General features: G+C 43.5%; 1 protein-coding gene across 1 annotated transcript; it reads right to left on the bottom strand.

Annotated features, from left to right (window-relative positions):
• Nucleotides 1-1,329: 1,329 nt before the first annotated feature.
• Nucleotides 1,330-21,490, bottom strand: HAS3 (hyaluronan synthase 3). Its single transcript, XM_089678861.1, has 3 exons — nucleotides 20,863-21,490; nucleotides 13,221-13,322; nucleotides 1,330-10,121 (listed from the first exon to the last, which is right to left on the bottom strand). Exons 1-3 carry the CDS (start codon nucleotides 21,469-21,471, stop codon nucleotides 9,192-9,194), a joined length of 1,641 nt encoding a protein of 546 aa, XP_089534987.1. The 5' UTR covers nucleotides 21,472-21,490; the 3' UTR covers nucleotides 1,330-9,191.
• Nucleotides 21,491-22,952: the final 1,462 nt, after the last annotated feature.

The following is a 22,952-nucleotide window of genomic DNA, read 5'->3' as shown; positions in this document are numbered from 1 at the left end:
AGTTTATAACCAAAATTATAATTTAAAATTTTTTTTTTTTTATTTAACATACTGTCACCCTAGCAGTACAGTGTCACCATACTGACACTGTACTGCTTGTGGGGGGTGATGATATATACATTTTTTTTTTACACTGATTGCTTTTACACCCATAAAGGCTGTAAAAGCAATCATTTATCCTTCTCTCTGGCTGCATTCCTGCAGCCATTGAGAAATACTGTGAGAGCTGTGATTGGTCACAGCTTGTCACATGGTACAAGGCTGTTATGAATAGCCTTGTACCATGTGACCTCTGTGATCATTCACAGATTTTGCAAGTAGTAAGCAATGATGTCAGGATTGGCCAATCAGTGATCACATGAATTGTGACCTCACACATGTTGGTTATGTGTTAGAGAAGACACTGGTAGCTTGTGATGAGGCAGAACTCTGTTTTACTTGTGTGGCTTAAGTTGCAAACATACAGAACACATTTCAGCAGACATCTTGGTTTTGAAGAGAGAAAGAGGAAGAGAGAGAACCAACAAGTTTTACACACATGCACAATAGTAACCTTAGTGTACAGTGCCATCTACTGGTCAAGTGATATTAACACACAATACTATATAGTACATGCTGTTGTATTCCCAACAACACAGAGGTCACGTACAGCGATCTGTGTTCCGCTGTGTCCAATCACGGGCACCAATCACGGTACCGCACACTCCTAGGGAGCGAGCACAGGCAATGGATGCGGGGGGGCGTGTTTTGAAACATCCACCCGCATCGGCAGCGCTGCTGTTCGGCCGTTTATCAACATGGGCCAGATGGTAACAGGTTAAGCAGACTGATGGACATCTATAAAAATTAATCTGGGGCTGGGCTTTAAGAGTGGACATTTAAAAAAAAAAAATAAATACCCTGTAGTACATAAGTATAATATTCTAAATCCGTGGTCCTCTAAACTGCGGCCTGGGGGCCAGATGCAGCCCTTTAGTGCTCCAAGGGCTGGATAAAAGCAATCACTCTCTGAGACACTAATATGCCAACTGACACCAACGTTGGAAAATCATTTCTCCCAGTGACACCAATGACAAGGCACTGTTCCTTCCAATGATACCAACAATGTGACCCTATTCCTCCCCCTAATACCAAATGTGGCAATGTTTACGCCCATTAATGCCAGGAAAATGTCCACTGCCGCTGGCCATAGTCCAGCCCCTCCTAAAGTCTGATGGACAATAAATTGGCCCTTTTTGTTTAGAAAGTTTGGAGACCCCTGTTCTAAATAACCAAAAAATCCTTTCAGGGTTCATGCATTGTGATGATGCAAGCAGAACGCCAGACAGGTTAGATTTGTATCAGTCTCTTTTATTTTAGGAACCTTTGAAAAAAATCTTTAAAACTCATATCACAAAATAAATAAACATTTGTAAATCGTAAAAACTGTACAAAATAAATTCAGCATGAAGAACATTCAGGCCAGGGACTGGCTCATATCATGCTCCGTGCAGAGGCCATGCTAACACCCCACATAGCAGTGCCAAGTATCGCTCGCTGTGCTCTGGAGGTTTGTGATACGGAGGATGGTCAAACCTGAGCAAAAGAAGAGGAGAGAGTTGTTCACAGCCACCAATCAAAGGCCTTGTTTTGTTAAAGCTGAACTCCGGGTATGATGTTAATTGCATACTTTGCATTGGTCAAGTTTGGAGCGCCGATCACTGTAGTAGCGCGACTGCAGTGATTTGTCAGCTTCACCAGCAACACCTCAGGTATCAGATGTGAATAATTACATTGGTCCAAGCTGGAACAATCTACGTATGCAGCTCATATGTGGAGTTCAGCTTTAAGATTTTATTTTCTTAGGGGTAGACCTAGACATAGATGTCCTTCCATGAGCAACAGACAGACATCTGCCCACCAGAGTGCCTGGATCCACAGCAATCATCTCTGTAATGGTCTAATGGAGTTCAAGCAAAGCAAGAAGGCCTGTTACATTTTTCTTTTAATGGCAGAAGATCTCTGTGTGATGAAGAGGATATTCTTTAGAACACGGGGGTGTCAAACTGGCGGCCCTCCAGCTGTTGTCAGACTACAAGTCCCATGAGGCTTTGCAAGACTGACAATTATTATTAATTCTTGCATGGCGACCACTTACTGTTATCTCACATATATATTATTATTATTATGGCCAAATTTACCACCCTAACTCCTCCCACAGTTTTTACACTACATAGACGGTAATATACCGAAACGTGCGGATTGTTCCCGATTGGTGTGCTATTACTTTGTGGAACGTTTCGCTGAAGGGTTCACGAAATATTAGCGTTTTTGTGGTGAAATTGGTCCCATAGGAATGAATGGCGGAATGTTCAAAACTAGAGTGGGAGCTGAAAAATCAGGACATGATTTGTAAACTGCCATCACTCCCTCATTTTCAAGCCCACCTACACAAATCTTATATCAAAATGTTCAGCTATCCCTGCTGTCACTAAAAATGTCCACGGCTAAGCCATAGTCCTGATAGTTTCAGTCCAACCTTTTCACAGTTACTCCAGCCACTCCAACCACACAACAGTTAGGCTATGTTCACACTCGCGTTGTGTGCAGGCGGCAGAGAGGCGTTTTTACCGCTTCCCAAACGTCTCTGCCAATTCTGCACATTACAGCACATGGTGCTGTTTTAACGGGAGCGTTTGCGTCGCGGCAAAACGGACGCCACTGGTCGAGTCAGGACGCCTCTGGTCGAGCCTCCTATTCTAGTCTATGGTGCCGCTCCGCAAACGCCCGCCCGGTTGCGACGTGGTTGTGGGGCATTTGCAGAGCGGTAACACCATTCAAACTGTATTATAGGCGTTTGTGGGGCGTTTTTAAAGCTCGGCAAACGCCTAGCAACCGCCGCTAAACCGTGCATGCAGAATTTGCCGAGCGTTAAAAAACGCTCCGCAAACGCCGGACCAACGCTTGCCAAACGCTATAGGGGCGTTTGGCAAGCGTTGGTAAAACAGCCAAGTGTGAACGAGCCCTTACTCAAGCCACTCCACCCAGTTACTCCGCCCACTCCAGTTGTAGACTTCCCCAGAAATTGTAGCTTCTCTAGTTATTATTATTATTATACAGGATTTATATTTATATATATATATATATATATATATATATATATATATTATTATTATACAGGATTTATATAGCGCCAACAGTTTGCTCAGAGCTTTACAATATAACTGGAGACAATACAGCAACAATACAGTTCAATACAAGAGGGATAGGAGGGCCTGATCCTTGGAGCTTACAATCTAGGAGGGAGGGGTATTACCAAAGCTACAACTTCCTATGATAACTCTTATTTTTTTATGGCTTCAAAAGAATTGAGACTGCAAAACAAGGTAATTTGGCAAGTATAGGTAACACATAAGAGTTCATACTGTTCAAGTGTGACTCCTAAAGGCAGAGGCATGATGGGACTTGTAGTTTTGCAACAGCTGAAGGGCCACCAATTTGACACCCCTGCTTTAGACGTTTCCATTTGCAACCTTTAGTTGACTCCTGTAAGGTTTTATAGTCTCCTGATCATCCATATTGCATAGGAATCTATTGCATTGCTTGCAACTTTTGCATCATGTATAGCTACTCTAATCCCAGGTTAACATCTGTGTGGGTGGTGCTGCTGCGGATCCGCACAAAAATCCATGCACCCCCACAGAGTAATGCAGACCTGCAGGCGGGTGCCATTAATTCTAATGGCACGCCGCTCGCACTGGAAATCGCAACCGTACTGGGAACCGAGGTTCCCGTGCGGGCTGCGTTTTCCAAAGAAGTGCAAAGACTTCTTCCCTGCGTGTCCCGGGGCACGGGAGTCCATTCAAATGAATGGGCTCTTGTGCCCACGAAAAATACGGCCCTCAGGAACGCGGAGATGTGAACCTAGCCTGATACTCTTAATGACTGGCCCACGTATAGACTGCCACCAATCTTTCAAGGCCAATAAATATGAGTGAGGAAAGGCAAAGATTGATGATACATTTGTATAAGGACAGTGTTATACAACAGCCATACATTATACAATTTTCTTGAGATTTTTGGTTTTGATTGACCAAAAACCATATAATAGGAGGTCAAACCTAACAACACTTTCAATTGTATCCAATTAGGCAGGCTCTTGCACTACATAGTTGAAGGTAAATCTAAAGGGAATTGGACAGAAAATTGTATAGTGTATGGCCAGCCTTAGGCAGCCCATAGATGATTTGATTTTTTTTTTTGTTTGTTTTTCCTTCCACCACAGGTGAAATGAAAGAAAACCTCTTGATTCCCCTATAAACACAGTAAGCCCTCATGCACACGGGACATTTTGATAATGCTAGTAACGTTAGGTGTGTAAAGTCACAATAAAAACATGAGTTTTTCAGCGCTTTTTTTAGCATTTTTGCATTAGCATTTAGCTGCGTTTGCGGGGTTTTTTTAGCGTTTTTTTTGGGGGGGGTAAAAATTTTTTTCAAAAATGTCGGTTTGTGGCTTTGTGCCTCGTTTTTCAGTGTTAGAGTGTTTTTACAGCTGGAAAAAAAATCTACAAACCCACTAGTTTTGGAGCGTTTTTTTTTCAGCCAAAAAACGTTGATTACAGTCCATGGACACAGAGGATAACATGCTGGGGGGTTTACTGGCTGTAGAAAAAACATGAAACGCCAAAAACAACAGCTGTAAAAACCATCAAGTGTGCATGAGGACTAAGTGTTGATGGCGGAATCCCTCCTGTAGCTCCATACTGTTCTGCCAGCGGGGGTCCAGTTGTAATTATATGTAATAAATCCAACAGACTGGCTGTACCAAAGTCCATTGATGGTTTGACTTATGCAGGCCATAGACGACTTGTCAGCCGATTAAACGAAAAATCGGTCGGTGCCGTTGCCGATGCTGCCACCAATGTCCATGAAAACCGGACGTTTTTCGTGGATTTTGCAGCATGACCGATAAAAATAAATGAGAAGATCTGCGAAAAACGGCCGACAGGCTGGCCCCACTAACGGCGTGAATATGGCCAATTTTTCGTGCGGATGAAAATTCGGCTGATAAACGACCCGTCTATGGCCTGCATTGGGTACAATCAGCCTGCTCATACATGGATCGAATCTGAGCCAGTTCCTGCTGAACCGGCCCCATTTCCATCCATGTATGGCCGGCTTCAGTGAACTATGCAAGTGTTGTATGACAACTTCTATTCTCTGCACAATATGGACACTCAACACCTTTGTTCAAAAGACTACTTATCTATTGCAGATTTATCCATCCACACAGTCTAGCAGGGATGGAAGAATTGTGTGATTTCTCATGTCAACAACAGAAATCTTAATACAAATGGCCAGTTTAGGTTCCATGGCAGATTTTAGATCTCCTCCACCGCTGAATGGCCGTAGGGTGCCATATATAGTTGCACAAACCTGTTCCTCAATCACTTTGATTTCTGACAATGCTGATTTGCAAGATTGTGCAGCGCTGCAATCCATCACAAATAATTGGGTTCATCAGAAATCAAACATAATACAATGGGCAGGACACTTGGGAAATCCCATTTAATCCTCGCATTTGATTTTAAGCTTTATAGTAGACATTCCCGAAAGCAGCCAGAGCAAAGATGGGATGAGATGTCAGGACAAGATGGATGTGTCAACCCTGAGCATTGTTCTCCTGTATTGGTGAATTCTGTGGAACTGTTTAATTCATTACATGTAATTTATTCCTCTGAATCAGACAAAGAGGCGTTTGGCTGTTCACACCTCACAAGCACTTCATATTGCACGGTTTCTTTTATCAGGTTAAAATATAGGTTTTTTTTTTTTGCTATTTAAAGATAATGAAAGTTGGAGGGTAGAATATTGAATTCCTAGATCTGCATAGTAGAGGCGGCCAAGTATGACCAAATCTGTTTTTTTATGGTTTCTAATTAGATCAGGTGGACAAGTCAAGGGATTCTCACTCTCCCTGTAGAACGTTTTTTTTCTTTTATATTGAGAATGTACCAGGAGGAGCTGGAACACACAAAGGTTGGCAGGAACACACAAAACTCCCAAGTGGATGGAAATAGGTAAGAATTATGGGAGGGAGATCTCTCTCTTGGAATATTAGACAAGTCAAGGGATTCTCACTCTCCCTGTAGAACGTTTTATTTCTTTTATATTGTGGAGAATGTACCAGGAGGAGCTGGAACACACAAAGGTTGGCAGGAACACGCAAAACTCCCAAGTGGACGGAAATAGGTAAGAATTATGGAAGGGAGATCCCTCTCTTGGTATATTAGACAAGTCAAGGGATTCTCACTCTCCCTGTAGAACGTTTTATTTCTTTGATATTGAGAATGTACCAGGAGGAGCTGGAACACATAGAGGTTGGCAGGAACACACAAAACTCCCAAGTGGATGGAAATAAGTAAGAATTATGGAAGGGAGATCCCTCTCTTGGAATATTAGACAAGTCAAGGGATTCTCACTCTCCCTATAGAACGTTTTATTTCTTTTATATTGTGGAGATTATACCAGGAGGAGCTGGAACACACAAAGGTTGGCAGGAACACGCAAAACTCCCAAGTGGACGGAAATAGGTAAGAATTATGGGAGGGAGATCCCTCTCTTGGAATATTAGACGTATGGGGCAGGAGGTTACGCAACCTACCAGAACCCCTTTTGGGTTGACTGATCCTTTTGCATGTTAGTGCCTGGCGTGCGGGGCCGTTCGCTCGCATTTGATCACTACATGAGCAGTTACATGCGAGTGGGCTGGAGTCTGCAGCCTCCCATTGCTTTCAATGGGGCTGCCTCTTGCAGATAGTCATGGGAATCCCAGCTGGGGCAAATAATTGCAGAGCAGGTGACTTCACCCCCACATCTCCATATACTTGCCTTAGCTACGCTCCCTCCTCTGCAGCAATTCCAGGTATGTCACCCCTCCCCAAATTGCTGATACAAAAGATCTCTGTGCTGGTTGCAGTGGTGCAAGCATCTGTGACAAAGCCTGGGTAAGGTGATGGGTGGGGGGGGGGGGGGGGGGCAGGTACCTTTCCAGAGACCTTGCTCAGATTTCTTTTGTGCCTCTCTGATCCTGGTCTATGCTAGCATTGATCTGAATTCAAATTTCTCTTCAGAGATCATTTGACAAGCGGTGAGGAGGACCTGTATTGTCTCCTCACCGCCTGCTTCAACCCCTTGAAGCATGCACAGCGCTGCAATGTAAATCATCGCTACTGTGGCATATGTACATACCCCTCTACTGCCTTTACAGCTAATAGGGGACCGGGGGGGGTGGGTTGGGATGAAACTGTAACTCAACCACGTGGTTTTATGGCCCCTCAACTGGTGTGTAAACAAGGGTCTACAAGGTTCTCTGATTTGACAGGGAATATTTTTAGCTCCCAGAATTGGACCAGCCCTCCCAGGTAGATAAAGCCCCTGTCAATTTTTTTTTTTATTTTTGTTCTTGCTGGGAAAATTCACACTCTTGATTTGTTCTGGTGACTACTGTCACGGTTCAATATTTTCACAGTTGTCACTGGCACAAATGGTAAGGGGACATCTTCCCATGGGGACAACTGAGCTGGTGACAACTTTCCAAGTCTAGGTTTACATTGTTAGGTGTGCGTTTGTGCGCACACATCTCGGGTACAGCAGCCTGCTTCATTTCAATAGGCTGCTGTACCCATGAGAAATGCAGGGAAAGAAGTCCCAAAGCTGTCACAGCTGGGTGCCCACACTGAAGATGCCGGCGCCAGGGAGAAAAGACAGCCGGTGAAATCATTGATGGTGAGGACACCGCTGGACCGAGGGACAGGTAAGTGGCTGTATTTTAAAAGTCAGCAGCTACAGTTTTTTTGTAGCTGCTAACTTTTATTTATTTATTTTTTTTAGGTGGAACTCCACTTTAAGTTGAGGATAAAAAAAGGATAAAAGTTGAGGATAAAAAAATAGTATCTCTAACCAAAACCTATTTACTCTTCTCATTTTTTTAATTTTTTTTTTGTGTGGGGGGGGGTGTAACCCTATTTTTTTTTCTGTCTGTGCCCTGTTGGGGAGATTTCCATTCACTTCCTGTCCTGAAGACACAACAGAGAGTGAAGGGAAATATCTACAACAGGTTTATCGTTGTCCCCATTAGAAGATTTACCTTCACCTTCTGTTTAGTAAACTTTTGAATTTCCCATCACTTTCGGTGACCGATCACTAGGACAAATAGGGAGGGTGAATCTCACCAGCGGGAGCAGAGGCAGCAATAAAAATAAATAAATGTTTTGGCTATAGACACACCTTTGTATTCAGGGTAGGCTAGAGGTTGAGGATTTGCTGGACACGTTATTTATACTTTTCTGCACCAAGCTGATGAAAAACCCAACCTGTGCCAAAAGCCATATTCCTGTTCAGACAGGTTCCGTTTAACCACCAAAAAGTTTAAAGCCTCCACCCAATTTTTTATTCAGTTTTGGATGGAGTGTGAAAGAGTTGAAATTTCTCTCCTGTTTTTATTTCTGCCTGTGACCCCAATTAAGGAGATATCTTCTCACTTCCTGTACTTGAAGCAGAGGTATCCTATTCACTAGTACAAGAAATGGGGGAAGCAGTTGTCACTGGCTCAGGAAGGCACTGACAGCAAAAAAAAAAAAAAAAGTTGTCAGATATTCCATCCCTTCTCCACTCTACTAAAAACATGTTTTTGTCTGTGAACCTGTTGGAGGGATTTCCATAATTTTCTGTCTTGACAGTGGGGGGAAATCTCCCAAACAGGAACACAGTTATATACCTCTAACATTTCCTACTCCGTCCAAAACCGAAACATAAACACAAACATTTTGGCTTAAGTTGACCTTTGAGAGGAGATTGGATGAAGTTGAAGAAACCTATTTTTGTTGATGTAGTTGTGCAATGCCCTACAGAGCTTGCTCACAGTGATTGCTTTGTTGGTGGCACCATACCGATAATACCGGGTATGTTAAGGCTGTGCCAACTATGGCTCATATTGCTTTGGCAACTTGCTCTTCTTCTGATCTGCCTGAGGTATATGTATGCATAGTGTAGTCTTGTCTCTGTTAGACTTTGCTGGTGATAAAACTGTCCCTGGTGACCTCGTTCTTCCACTGTCGTTGACCCTGGTAGGTCCTGCAAGTTAATCTTTTGGTTGGCCCTGTTGCTTTAACACTCTTGTGGTGTCATCTGAAACAAGACCTCACACATTCATACTTCTGCTAGTGCCAGGTTATAAAGCTCCTGTTTCTTGCCACAGCGCCGGGCAACAATCGCTACGTACAAACTTAGAAGTGCTAGCCAATAACAGCCATACAGTATTGCTCCCGTTACCAGGAACAGCAGTTCCGTTTCAGAGAAGGGGTCCTGACTTTGGCAGTAGGCTGTGTACACTAGACCACCTAGAAGGACACAGAACCAGACGGATACTGGGACCATCCCCATGAAGTTAACTACAAGCTTTTTCCGTCCTGAGGTACCCCAGCCTGACTTGTTGATGGTGATCACGGCAAACATTTTGGCAGGTAGCAGGCTAGTCATATACAGAAGAGAATACAAAGACATGAAGATCATTTCGGCATTGCCACGAAGGAAGCACGCATAAGTGGCCTTCACGATGCCGACGAGCTGAACGGTCAGGAGGAAAAGCATGATGTTCCAAATGCGGCCACGGTAGAAAAGCTGCACCACGGTGGCCACCAGAAAGAATGGGAAGAAGCCAGTCACCACAGATTCGTAGGTCATCCAGAGGTGATGTTTGTGGAACCACAAAGCGTTGTACAACCACTCCCGAAAATAAGATTTGCTCCAACGAGTCTGCTGGTTAAGCCAACGCAGGTACTTGGTGGGGGTCTCTGTCAGGCACTTGGAACGCGCTGTATACTTAGTCCGAAAACCCATGCTAAGCACGCGATTGGTGAGGTGTCGGTCGTCTCCAAAGCTGCATTTCTGTCCTAAGAAGGTCTGGTGGTACCAGTCCTCCAGGAAATATTGCAAAAGGCTGTTCCGATACATCCCCAGTGGGCCGCTAATGCACTGCACACAGCCAAAGTAAGACTGACAAGCTCGCTCCACATTAAACGCCATCCAATAACGCACACTGCTCAAGAAGGAGATCCATGAATCATATTTGTTCAAGATCTGGAAGAAAATCAAATAAGATGTCAATGGCAGTTGAGAGTTGAGTCAATGAAACCAAATGATCCTAAAGCTTCTGGGTCGGTAAATCACATTCCTAATGTCAATGGCTGTTAAGAGTTGAGTCAATGAAACCAAATGATCCTAAAGCTTCTGGGTTGGTAAATCACATTCCTAATGTCAATGGCAGTTGAGAGTTGAGTCAATGAAACCAAATGATCCTAAAGCTTCTGGGTTGGTAAATCACATTCCTACTGTCACTTTTCTAAACAATAAAAGGCTGAGTCTGGTTGCTATGAAAATACTTCTCTTTCTTCAGTTTCCACACATGTGGTCTACTATTGTCTCCAATGTAGATACCAGCCTTACTAAATCTACTGGATTGTGTAAGATCAGCCCTTTCAAAATGTTATATTTTAGATAAATGCTGGTGGCTCAGATCATCCTGCTGTGTCTTGTATCTCTCCAGGGCATCAGGGATGAAACCTCCTTGTCAGGGTTTTCCTGAACCCCTCCCCCCCCCCCCCCCCCCCCACGACATATGTCTTACATCTGAAAGCCCCTAACCATTTCTGGCCCTTTTTGTTTACAAGTTTAAATCTGTTTTTTGTGCTAGAAAATACTTAGAACCCCCAAACATTCGATGTTTCTTTTTAGCAGAGATCCTACAGAATAAAATGGCGATCATTGCAATTTTTTTTATGTCAGGTTTTTTGCGCAACGGTTTTTCAAACACAATTTTTTGCACTTTTTTTAATTTCTAATGCAAAAAAACTCCATACAAACCCCAACCGTGCAACGGTGACAAACGGCGTAAATGTTGCAATCCATTAGCAACGCTTTAAAAGCCTTTACAGGTTACCACTTTGGATTTACAGAGGAGGTCTGGTGCTAGAATTTACAGCTCATGATCTGACGATCACAATGATACCTTACATGCAGGGTGGATAAAAATCAATGATTTTTAAAAAAAATAAAAAAATCAGATTTTTTTGATTTAAATCGGATTTTTTTGATTTAAATCGGATTTTTTTAAAATAAAAAGCTTTTTGAGGAAAATATATTACCATCCAAAGGTTATTCCATCATGAAATAAAGATTAGTTTTTTAATTATGTAGAATAAGGCTGTATATGTTTAATTTTTTTGGTAAATAAATTCCATGAATCCATTCACAATGTCATGCTCTTCCAGAGGTTTTTGTAAGATTATTGGGCAGTTTCTCTGCCTACAAGATATTATCACAGATGTTTGGTTTACTTTTGCAGTTCTCAAAACTGAATTTGACTCAGCGGAGATCACATGCCTCTTCTTCACAGCAAAAATGTTATAACCTGAACAGAGTTAAGAAAAAGACCTTCATCCTAACTTCTACAAACCTATGAATACAGAATCAACCCCTTCAGTGCTAAGTTTCAAGAAGTTCAGTGAATAGAATAGAAACAATATTTTTCTGATTGTTTGGAGTGGAATAGATCTGCACAAGAAGAAAGTGAAACTAAGTGTGAGGAGGGAGGGGCTGACAGTCTAAGTTTCTTAAAATATATATATTTTGTTTAGCCAAATTAGTTACCAAACATGGATGTTTAAGCAAATCACATATGCTGGAATGTTATTGTTTCAGATGAATAAATCTATTTAAATTGTTATTAAGGTAATGATTATTTTTCTCCTTCCTAAATACAACAGAAAAGTTGTCCAAATATGAATGATTAACCTATTAAACTGGGGATAAAAAAACTAATATGAAAAGTTGTTATTCTAAAAATCTTCATCTACTTGCATATTAAAGTTATACCAGCAAGAATTAGTCTTTATGTAGAAAACTAGGATTTAAATCAAGCCTTACTGACTAGTGATTTAAATCAGTTTGATTTAAATCAAATCCACCCTGCTTACATGTGTGCGCCAATTGCTGTTTGGGTTTGTGCGTGAGAACTGGTCGGGGGCACTTTAAATTAAAAATTTTTTTAAAACTATGTTGTTATTTTTACACTTTTTTAATCACTTTTATTGCTGTCACAAGGAATGTAAGTCTTTGTGACATCAACAGGCATGTGACAGGTACTCTTTATGGGGGACCTGGGCTCAAAAAGACCCCAAATCCCTCCTCTGCAACTAAAATTATTCAGAAGCACCATGTTGGCATTTCTGAATGCTTTTTTTTTTTTTTTTTTGTGGCGCTGTTTACATCTGGGTAACCCGGAAGTGATGTCATATCATTGCTTCTGGGTTACCATAGCAGAGCCCCAATCAAAGCCGATTCTGGTTGGCTATGGGCTGGTAGATTGGTTCTCGGTTCTCCCGGGTGAGACGGGACAGCCCAAGCAAGCAGCGGGGGGGTTAATGTAATAATGATCGAGCAGCTTCTTAGCCACGGCGATCATTATTACATGAAATCCGACCGCTGGCTCTAAAAGAACACCACCAGGATGATGCCTGCAGCTCCAAGCATCATCCCATTATACTGGCTCAAACTCCAGCGATGTGGTTAAAATAAATGAAAGTGGAACTTCGCTCTCTCAATCAACTTTGACTATTTTTATTCCTTATGCTGCTAGCGTTAGTAAATGGATAGGATAGTATATCATATTTACTTGTTGGAAACTATATTTTTTTACGGTTCTTCAGTTACTTCCTGATTTCTTGCCTAGGCAAATGATGTCATACATCCCAGGAGTCTTCTGGAGAGGAGGGGGGTTTTCCCAGCTAGGCACACCTTCTTGCTTGTATGCCTGAACTAAGGGTGGATGGATTCCAGGAAGTCAATGCTACATGAATCATGTGCCCTTACTCAAGATGGCCACGGCCAGAAATACTATGTTATCAAAGTGATTTCTCAGCAAAATAAAGCATGGAGACATGGATGGGGGAGTTTGCTTTGAATATTAAAAGTTAATTACATATCATTTTTAGTTTGTGGTGCTTAGATGCAGTATAGTTCCGTTTTAAGCTTGGAGATCTATACCAATTATGTTGATCTTCGCAAGCAAGTCGATTTGTGGTGTCAGATACATATATGTTACTGTTGGAATACCTCTGTAACTGAAGTATACACTTTAGCTGCATTAGCCATTCAATTGAAAAAAAAGGTGCTATTTACCTGTACATCTCCTCCAACTCCACCCACTTTTGGGTCTTCCTCCAAAATACGCAGCATTTCTGCAGTGCATGCTGGGTCCAACACAGTGTCGGAATCACAGACCTACAAACAAATTGAAATGGTGTAAAATCACATGAAGTCGTTCTGTTTTTACATATTCCTATATCAAGTGTATACAGTATCCAACATGCAAAAAAAACCATTGAGTTGCAAAAGTACATTATATACTATGTACAGTGAAGGTCCATCAGGTGCTCCTACCCTGCTCACATTCTATGCCATGATCCACTACTTCAGCCTTCCCAAAGTCCTGTGCAAGATTCAACTTTCTGAAAGTCGCCTCCCTGCCCTCCTCCCCTTTCCATTTATCACAGCACTCAGGCCAGGTGATGGGCTCCTCAGGCACCATGTAAGCCGTTGTTTGGTGGCAGAGTAGAGGATCATATGCTCCTCTTTGCTGGATCCACTGGGATATTCAAGTTGGATGAATCAAAGGATCCGAATGGTGAACAAAGTAGGAGCCGGCCTCGTATGGTCCTCCAACTTCTGCTGTCAGAAAATAACATGATGAATACTTTAGGTGCAGATTTCTGTCTGGATAGCACCAACCATCAATAAAAATCCACAGAAGAATCCATGATAGCTGCATTACTCGAGATGCAGAGAGTCTTGAGATTCTTCCATGAATACCCCCCCCCCCCCACCCAATTTTGTTAAATCTATGGAAGCCATACAAGAAGAAAAACTGATGCACAATACAAGCAGATTCAATGTGAATGGCAAATGATCACCAACTACCATGGATCTATTTCAATGAACTCCTTTTCCTCTCTGCTGTTTCAAATGACATCTTTTGTAATATGTTAACCATCAAGAACAAAGCAAATTAAAGCATTTACTAATATTGTTGATGAGCTGAAAATGGTAAAGGGTTCTTTTTCCACAGAGACAATTAGTTTGACCTTTTGAGATGGGCCTAAAGTATGCAATATAGCACACCACATCTACCTGGCCTTCCTCCATACCCTATCATCTCTACTTTTATCATCCCTATGTAGTATCACTCCTCCACAAATCAGATCCCCAACACCATTCCCAGCCTAACATCGTTAATCTCACACTATACTCCTCGCCCCGTGGGACTTGGCAATTGGCCATCTAGGTTCAGAGCAATGCAATGTGGAGTGACAGGCAGGTCGCATGCTTCCCCATACCTGGAAGTACCAGGACCGGAGATCAGTGATATAGGTGAATATAGGAACTGGGCTTTACTTGGCAAAAGTGTGAATGGTGGGTTGGAGCTTTGCCTTGAAGCTCAAGTCCATGCAGATAAAAAGACACAAATTAATGCAACTCCGTCTTCATTAACACGTCATTACAGTAAGATTTTTTTTTAAGGTAAAATCTTTTTTTTTTAAGGCTTTTGAGTGACACAGGGATACAGTAAATTATAGCTATAGCTACTTTCAGGAGGTTGGACACTTGCAAAATCCCCCCCCATAAAAAACCTCAAAGCAGAGCTCCACCCAAAAGGGAAAGTTCTGCTTTAAGGCCTCGTCCCCCACTCCCTGTTAATGATTGGAACCTTTTGGAGCAGGGAGGGGAGCGGGTACCTGATTTTGACAGATACTCCCTCCCACTTCCGCTGTGATTGCCTAGCCCTAGACGATTGGAAGCAGAAGTTGTGCCCCCCCTCAGTTTTCTGGGACATGTGACAGGTACCAAAACACTATGGGACAGTGCACAAGGTGCAGCACTACTCACGCATGCGTAGTGGGCACCTGCCTGTGAAGCCACAAGCTGTCTCAGCCGGGTGCCCACACTTAAGATGCCGGCACCGTGGAGAGAGAATGGCCAGTGAACCCGGCTTCAGTGGGGACACTGCTGGATCGAAGGACAGGTAAGTGTATGTTTTTAAAAGTCAGCAGCCTCAGTTTTTGTAGCATTTGACTTTTATTTTTTTCACATTTTGACTGGAGTTCTGCTTTAAGCCAGCTCACGCATAACTCTACTTACAGCCGTCATGCCTTTTGTAAGCCATCGGTTCTTAGAGTTGTACTAAATCCACAACAGTAAAATCAGTCTGGATATGCAGTAAAGCATGCTTGTTATACTCACTGTGAAACCTAAGGGGCTAATGTGTAAAAAGGCTGTTTGATCCTGTCTTTTCTGATCCTCCCCTTCTTCTACTGTTCCCAATCCATCTGCTGATAGAACAGAGCCTTGGAGGCAGGCTATACATGCTTGGTTTGGTGTGTATTGCTGGAGTTTTTTTTTTTTTCTTTTCTTGGGAGGGTGCAGGTGATCAGCACAGGGAAAATCAGCGCTGTCCAGACAGAGGGTCAAGGGTCTTGCAGCCTCATAGGACAATCAGCAGTGAATGAAAACTCTTTTTACAAGCTTTAACCAGTGCTCTGCTGGACACTGATAGACATTACAAGACTGCTCTAACTGCTGACAAGAAAAGGTATTTAGCAGTTTATATTTATTAAAATAATTGCATTTCCATGTTGTGTGTACTGTGGGAGACCAGATATAGTGAATGCAGGGTCCGAGGAGACCAGATATAGTGGATGCAGGGTCCGGGGAGACCAGATATAGTGGATGCAGGGTCCGGGGAGACCATATATAGTAAATGCAGGGTCTGGGGGGACCGGATATAGTGAATGCAGGGTCCGGGGAGACCGGATATAGTGAATGCAGGGTCCAGGGAGACCAGATATAGTGAATGCAGGGTCCGGGGAGACCAGATATAGTGAATGCAGGGTCCGGGGAGACCAGATATAGTGAATGCAGGGTCCAAGTAGACCAGATATAGTGGATACAGGGTCCGAGGAGACCAGATATAGTGGATGCAGGGTCCTGGGAGACCAGATATAGTGAATGCAGGGTCCGGGGAGACCAGATATAGTGAATGCAGGGTCCTGGGAGACCAGATATAGTGAATGCAGGGTCCGGGGAGACCAGATATAGTGGATGCAGGGTCCTGGGAGACCAGATATAGTGAATGCAGGGTCCGGGGAGATCAGATATAGTGAATGCAGGGTCCTGGGTTTAGTAACACTTTAAGGCCAATAACAGAATATGTCCTGACAACGGACTTCAAGAAAAATATTCTATAGTAAGCACAGAAATTATTTTAATTATGGTCCAATGAGGGACACAGGTATATAATAATTAATTGGCATTCAATACATAAAGCATTACAAAAGAGGGGTGGGTAACAGCCACTGAGAGATCCAATAAATGTGGAAATCTTTTGAGAAAAAGTATCCAAAGGAAGAAGTGACTGAAGGGCCAGTGAGAAAATGGGGAGGTAATATGGAAATTGCTACTGTAAGAAAAAGCACCAAGAATGAATCTGATGTTTCTGAGCAGGACAAGTAGCACCACTAGGGGAAAAGGTTAATCATCCTCCGAGAACCCAGAACCACCATAAGGAGACAACAGGTGGGAGAGAACTTGCAATTGTAAAAGTGGTCAACAAAAACAAAATTGTAAAGAAAGGCAGAAGTCAAGGATACAAAATCCATGACCTTGGGGAAAGAACAGACAGACATAAAAGTGTCTAGACCAATAATCAAACAGCTGGGGGTTGAAGCCAAATACCCTTAACCCTTGAATGTAGTCTGCCCATAGATGGATCATTTTTTTAATTCAGCGATGGGCTGAGAAAAAAAAGGAATGGGTTTCTCCATCCACACAATCAAGGCGGATAGAGGAATCCTCCCTGGTGAGACACTGTGGGGGGAGATTTACTAAAAATGGAGCACTCAGAATCTGGTGCAGCTGTGCATTGGAGCCAATCAGCTTCTAACTTCACCTTGTTCAATAAAGCTTGGCCAATAAAACCTGGAAGCTGATTGGTTTCTATGCAGAGCTGCACCAGATTTTGCACTCTCCAGTTTTAGTAAATCAACCCCAATGTGCTGTACCTTTAGAATGAGTGCTGTCATTCCATGATCTGTAGGGTGTCAATCTCCAGCTCTGAGATGCAATGTACAGTTCCCTCAGAATGGAGACAATCATATACGACCCACAGTGTGACCATCACCATCTGGGAGATACAATGTACAGTTCCCTCAGAATGGAGACAATCATATACGACCCACAGTGTGACCATCTCCATCTGGGAGATGCAATGTACAGTTCCCTCAGAACGGAGACAATCATATATGACCCACCGTGTGACCATCACCATCTGGGAGATGCAATGTACAGTGCCCTCAGAATGGAGATAATAATATATAACCCACCGTGTGACCATCTCCATCTGGGAGATGCAATGTACAGTGCCCTCAGAATGAAGACAATAATATTTCACCCACCGTGTGACCATCACCATCTGGGAGTTACAATGTACAGTTCCCTCAGAATGGAGACAGTCATATATGACCCACCGTGTGACCATCTCCATCTGGGAGATACAATGTACAGTTCCCTCAGAATGGAGACAGTCATATATGACCCACCGTGTGACCATAACCATCTGGGAGATACAATGTACAGTTCCTTCAGAATGGAGGCAGACATATATGACCCACCGTGTGACCATCTCCATCTGGGAGATACAATGTACAGTTCCCTCAGAATGGAGACAGTCATATATGACCCACCGTGTGACCATCTCCATCTGGGAGATACAATGTACAGTTCCTTCAGAATGGAGACAGTCATATATGACCCACCGTGTGACCATAACCATCTGGGAGATACAATGTACAGTTCCCACAGAATGGAGACAATCATATATGACCCACCGTGTGACCATCTCCATCTGGGAGATACGATGTACAGTGCCCTCAGAATAGGTGCTGTCATAAATGACCTGTTGTCTGATCATCTCCATCTGGGAAATAAAATGTAGTTTTAGTAAATAACCCCCATTGCATTCTGACTACGGGAACTTATCGCTGTCAAAATACATTGGCTTCAGCCTTTTGATTGAGAAAAATTTTCCAACAAACCCATTTGATAGAAGCTGATTGTTAGATTGACTTCTGTTAAGCAGGTGCAGCCAAACATCAATCAAAATTTGTCCGACTTCTGCTGAATCGGCCGAATTTTGTTGCAAATGTGCCAGTTTAAGTGATGATACATGAGACTGATATACAGAAGAACACGGATCTTCATCTAGTGACTAGGTCCCATGAGGACCTCTTGACAAACAGGTTACCAGCTAGAGGAACTCTGTGTTTAAACAAAAATGGCAACCACTCTAATCAATCTTTGACACCCCGGTCACACCAGGTGCAATGCCATGTGAGTTGCAAATCACATGGCAAGTTGCATCCTATTGTCTGCAATTAAAGCGGTCATATTGGTGCGATTCCGGCTTGGTCAGAGCCACACTGATTTCTAAAGTAGTGCATGCACTACTTCAGGTGCGACTTGCATAGACATCTGGGCAGACGTCTTGCAAGTTGCACCTCAAATCAGAATGAAATCTGACTTTGAAATTGTACGACTCCACTGCCCCGCCTCTCTCCCCTTCCTTTCTTTAAATTGGATATTTTATTTATTTTTTCAATTGAACTGCAAGGGAAGTCAATGTAAAGACTGAAGTACAGATAGCAAATGTTTCTAGATTTAGGCTGCTTTCACACTGACCCATTTTTCTTTTGCTTTTGCACTAAAAAAGTGGAAGAAAAATGTGTGACCATGTATTCCTATGGAACTCTTCACACTGATCCGTTGTGGGTCCAGTGCATTTTTCAAAGTCATTTTTGGTGCAGGTTTGACATAAAAAAAAAAATCGCAGCTTCCCATTGAAATCAATGGCAAACACGTCAAAAACGCACCTGAGTTGCGTTTTTGGGTTACATGTCCTTTAAAACTTGCACTCTAAATCCAGTAAAAACAAAGCAAAAATGCATATGTGTTTTTGCCACAGACCACTATGAAAGCAGGCTAAGGAAATGGAAGGAGAGAATTCCCATCCTATCCAGAAACCAGCATAAGAAACTAGGTTTTTCTTAGCAAAGCTGAGGAGAAAGAATCCAACCTCCTAGGATACTAGGAGAAAACTGAGACATGACGGTTGGGGGGAAAGTTTATGACTGGCCTGGCTTAACCATTTCTTTTTTTTTCTTTTTTTGTTGCCAGTGTCAAGACCTCTTAAAGGAAGCAGCATAACCAACACATCTATGATTCCCTGTATCAGTCAATGGATGGTCATATAGAAATGTATTTTTTAACTACAAGCAAGGTAAGTACCTGAATTTGATTTGGTATCAGCCACTTGCCATCCCCTGTTTAGCAAAGTATAGACCAGAAATGGAAAAGCAGCACAAGAAGCCCATCGGTTGTGCTGAATTGCATGGAGCATGTTGAAAGGAGGAGAGAGCAGAGAGACAGAGATAGTGGGCAGCACAGTGGCTAAATGGTTAGCACTTCCGCCTGGCAGTACTAGAGTTGCTGGTTCAAATCCTGACCTCGGCACCACTTGCCTGGAGTTTGCATGTTCTCCCTGTGCCTGCGTGGGTTTCCTCCGGGTACTTTGGTTTCCTCCCACTCTCCAAAGACATGCTGGTAGTTTAATTGGCTCCTGTCTAAATTGTCCCTAGTATGTGTATGTATGAATGTGAGTTAGGGACCTTAGATTGTACGCCCCCTTGAGGGTTAGGGACTGATGTGAATGTACAATATATATGTAAAGCGCTGCGTAAATTGACGGCGCTATATAAGTACCTGAAATAAATAAATATAAGCTCATCTATCTGCTGCTTCTCCTTTCACTGTCCAATCATAGGTTGGGGGCCGGGAGGAGACCTGTCATTGTTATTGAACTGCAGCAGAGACAAATCAGGTCTTCTGCCCTGCCACACAGGATCATGCTGTGGAAATCTCAGAACCAGATACTGTATAGAGGAATAATACCTATATATGTGTTTCTTCTATTAGTTTACCTGAAATTCAGCTTTAAAAGAGCTATGATGTCCTAAATGTACTCAAATGCCATGTGCTACAACCCAGGCTGGGTGGCCTATGATCCCTGTACTAGCCCAAATTATTATTATTATTATACAGTATTTATAAAGTGCCAATAGTTCGCTCAGCGCTGTACATTACAAAGGGGGACAGAACATGTGACAGAACAATACAATACAATGCAAAACATGAGGGGATTGAGGGCCCTGCTCCTTGGAGCTTACAATCTAGGAGGGAGGGGATGGTGGTACAGGAGGAGATAGCTGTGGGGGATGGAGTGGTAGGAAGAGTGGAGGAGGTCGGTCAAGTTAGCAGGGGGTAGGGTAGGCTTCCCTGAAGAGGTGGGTTTTCAGGGTGCGCCTAAAGGGGAGGAGAGTAGGTGATAATCTGATGGGTTGGGGCAGGGAGTTCCAGAGGATGGGTGACACCCTGGAGAAGTCCTGGAGGCGGGCATGGGAGGAGGAGACCAGGGAACTAGAGAGAAGGAGGTCTTGTGAGGAGCGGAGAGTGTGTGCTGGGCGGTACTTCAGTTTAAGGAAGTGGAGCGACATCCAGTCTGATATGTCGCTCAGTAGGTGTGTGATTCGGGCAGAGACCGAGGGGGTGAGGTGGGGGGGTTGAGAGATGAACACAAAGCCTTACATACTTCATATTTTACAACTGCAATACATAATTTACCAACCATACAGCAATGCCACATCAAGGCTCTTACCTGCACATAGTCCACACTGTCCCCAAGGGCGCGGAAGGCTGTGTACATCACCTCTCTCTTTCCTCCCCATTTCTGCATTATGCAGGTATATGGAAACCTCTGCACCAGTTCCTGTACACCCCTTTCGCCTTCCTGACCCCCTTCTTCAGTGACATGGTAGTTATTGTCCCAGATGTAGGAGCAAGTGCCCTCCGATCCCATCACCTCCCTGAAGATGTCCATCATGTATCTGTCATCTTCTGTGTTTCCATCCACCACCATCACCACCCGCAGGTGAGGGTAGGAGAGCCGCCGAACCGACTGCAGGCACTTTCTAAGGTACTCTGGGTCCTCTTGATAGGCTGCAATGCATAGCGCCACTCTAGAGTTTCCCGTCGGGAACTTCTGCCTTCCTTTCCGCATTCGTCTGTGCTCCAGGTAAGCAAAAAGGCTCTGTGTGAGCAGATGCAGTCCCAGGATGGCCCCGTACAGTCCAAAGGAGAGGTGGTGCCGGTCGGTGTGTATGAATTGGTATCCGGTGACATAGGCAGCAAGAATGCCCCCCAGCACCAGCAGGGCAAAGAGGCTTGTGCCCAGGACCTTCAGAGCCGTCAGCAGCCGCCCTGGCATCTGCCCCAAGACAAAAAACAGACAAAGTAGAATGAAGCACAGTGAAGCACGTACCCATAGATTCATCCAAGTCACCACATGTATTACTGACAGTTTACATGCCGTGTCAGCAAAGTGCGTCCTTCCACATGATAACTGTCATAATTATACAGCTAGTTATGAGTTCAGTAGTTATAATTTCTGACTATGAAAGGTTTACTTAAAGGGAAAGTTCAGATTATATCATGCTATTTTCAAAGAATTCAAATATAAATAAAAGTTAAAGCAGATCTCCATGTAATTAAAAAAAAAATCCTTATTCCATTCCATCCAAAAGAAAACTTTCCCAAATCGCTTCTTACCCACTACATGCTCCAGCACTGACTTTCAAGTCCACTGCCATTGGCCAGCACTGCACCTCTTCTGGGTTAAAAGATGGCCATCATCCTTAAACCCATTTCCTATGAGCCCCTGGGGAAGCATCATTACACAGCCTGGGTTCACAATGGAACACTGCACAAACCGGCCCTCACAGGTGATAACATTAGTGATGTCTATGCAGAGGACTACCCACCGCCCCCAAAAGATTGACCCTGGCCCATCTCATGACCGTATTGAAGATTCCTGGATTTTAGGTATGTATTCTGGGACTTTTTCAAAAACGGGTAAAATGGGGAAGGCACTGGAGATATGCCTTAAGCTATAAGTCAGGCATTTTAAACTAGCAATTATCAGGCCACACCTCGCCTCTAGATACAGGATTTAAACCAAATGAACCCCCCATTTAGTTCTTTATCTCATTAAAGTGGAATTCCAGACAAAATTTCAGGATCTCAGTTGTGTTCCATCTGTTGTGTGGCTTCAAGCAAAAATCATTTTTATAAAGCGGAGCTCCACCCAAAATTGTTCCGCTTTAAGGCTTTGTCCCCCGCTCCCCATTTAAGGATTGGCACCTTTGAGGGGAGGGGGTACCTGAATTTCACAGGTAACCACTCCCACTTCCGCTGCGATTGCCTAGGCAATCTGAAGCGGAAGTTGTCTCCCCTCCCCCCCACCTCCCTCCCTGTAGTGTTCTGGGACATGTGACAAGTCCCATAAGACCACGGGGCCATTCACAAAGCGCAGCACTTCTCGCATATGCGCAGTGGTCACTCGGCTGTGAAGCCGCAAGCTGTCAGAGCCGGGTGCCCACACTGAAGATGCCGGTGCCAGGGAGAGAAGATGGCTGGTCAAACCAGTGGTGGTGAAGACACTGCTGGACCGAGGGGCAGGTAAGTGTCTGTATTTTAAAAGTCAGCAGCTACAGTGTTTATAGCTGCTGACTTTTTTTTTTTTTTTAGGTGGGACTCTGCTTTAAGCTCTGATTTCTAAAGCCTAGTACACACTATGAGAAAATTAGACAAAAATGATCACTTTCGGGCCGACTGTCCAATGATCTCATCATTAGTACACAGCTTTCAAGAGCCGATCACGACAGTTCATTCAAAATTATCCAAAGGGAC

The sequence above is a fragment of the Staurois parvus genome, unplaced genomic scaffold (assembly GCF_062004578.1).
Source record: "Staurois parvus isolate SC_StPar_1 unplaced genomic scaffold, SC_StPar_1.0 ptg000211l, whole genome shotgun sequence".
Lineage (NCBI taxonomy): Eukaryota > Metazoa > Chordata > Amphibia > Anura > Ranidae > Staurois > Staurois parvus.
Note: the sequence above shows the minus strand (reverse complement) of the source record. Positions and strands in the feature narration are given on the sequence as shown.

Excerpts from the sequence above, each read along its gene's own strand:
- HAS3 (XM_089678861.1), bottom strand. The coding sequence starts at position 21,471 with ATGCCAGGGCGGCTGCTGACGGCTCTGAAGGTCCTGGGCACAAGCCTC. Across the intron at positions 13,323-20,862 it reads ACAGTGTGGACTATGTGCAG|GTCTGTGATTCCGACACTGT; the intron begins GTAAGAGCCTTG and ends ATTTGTTTGTAG. Across the intron at positions 10,122-13,220 it reads GAGTTGGAGGAGATGTACAG|ATCTTGAACAAATATGATTC; the intron begins GTAAATAGCACC and ends ATTTTCTTCCAG.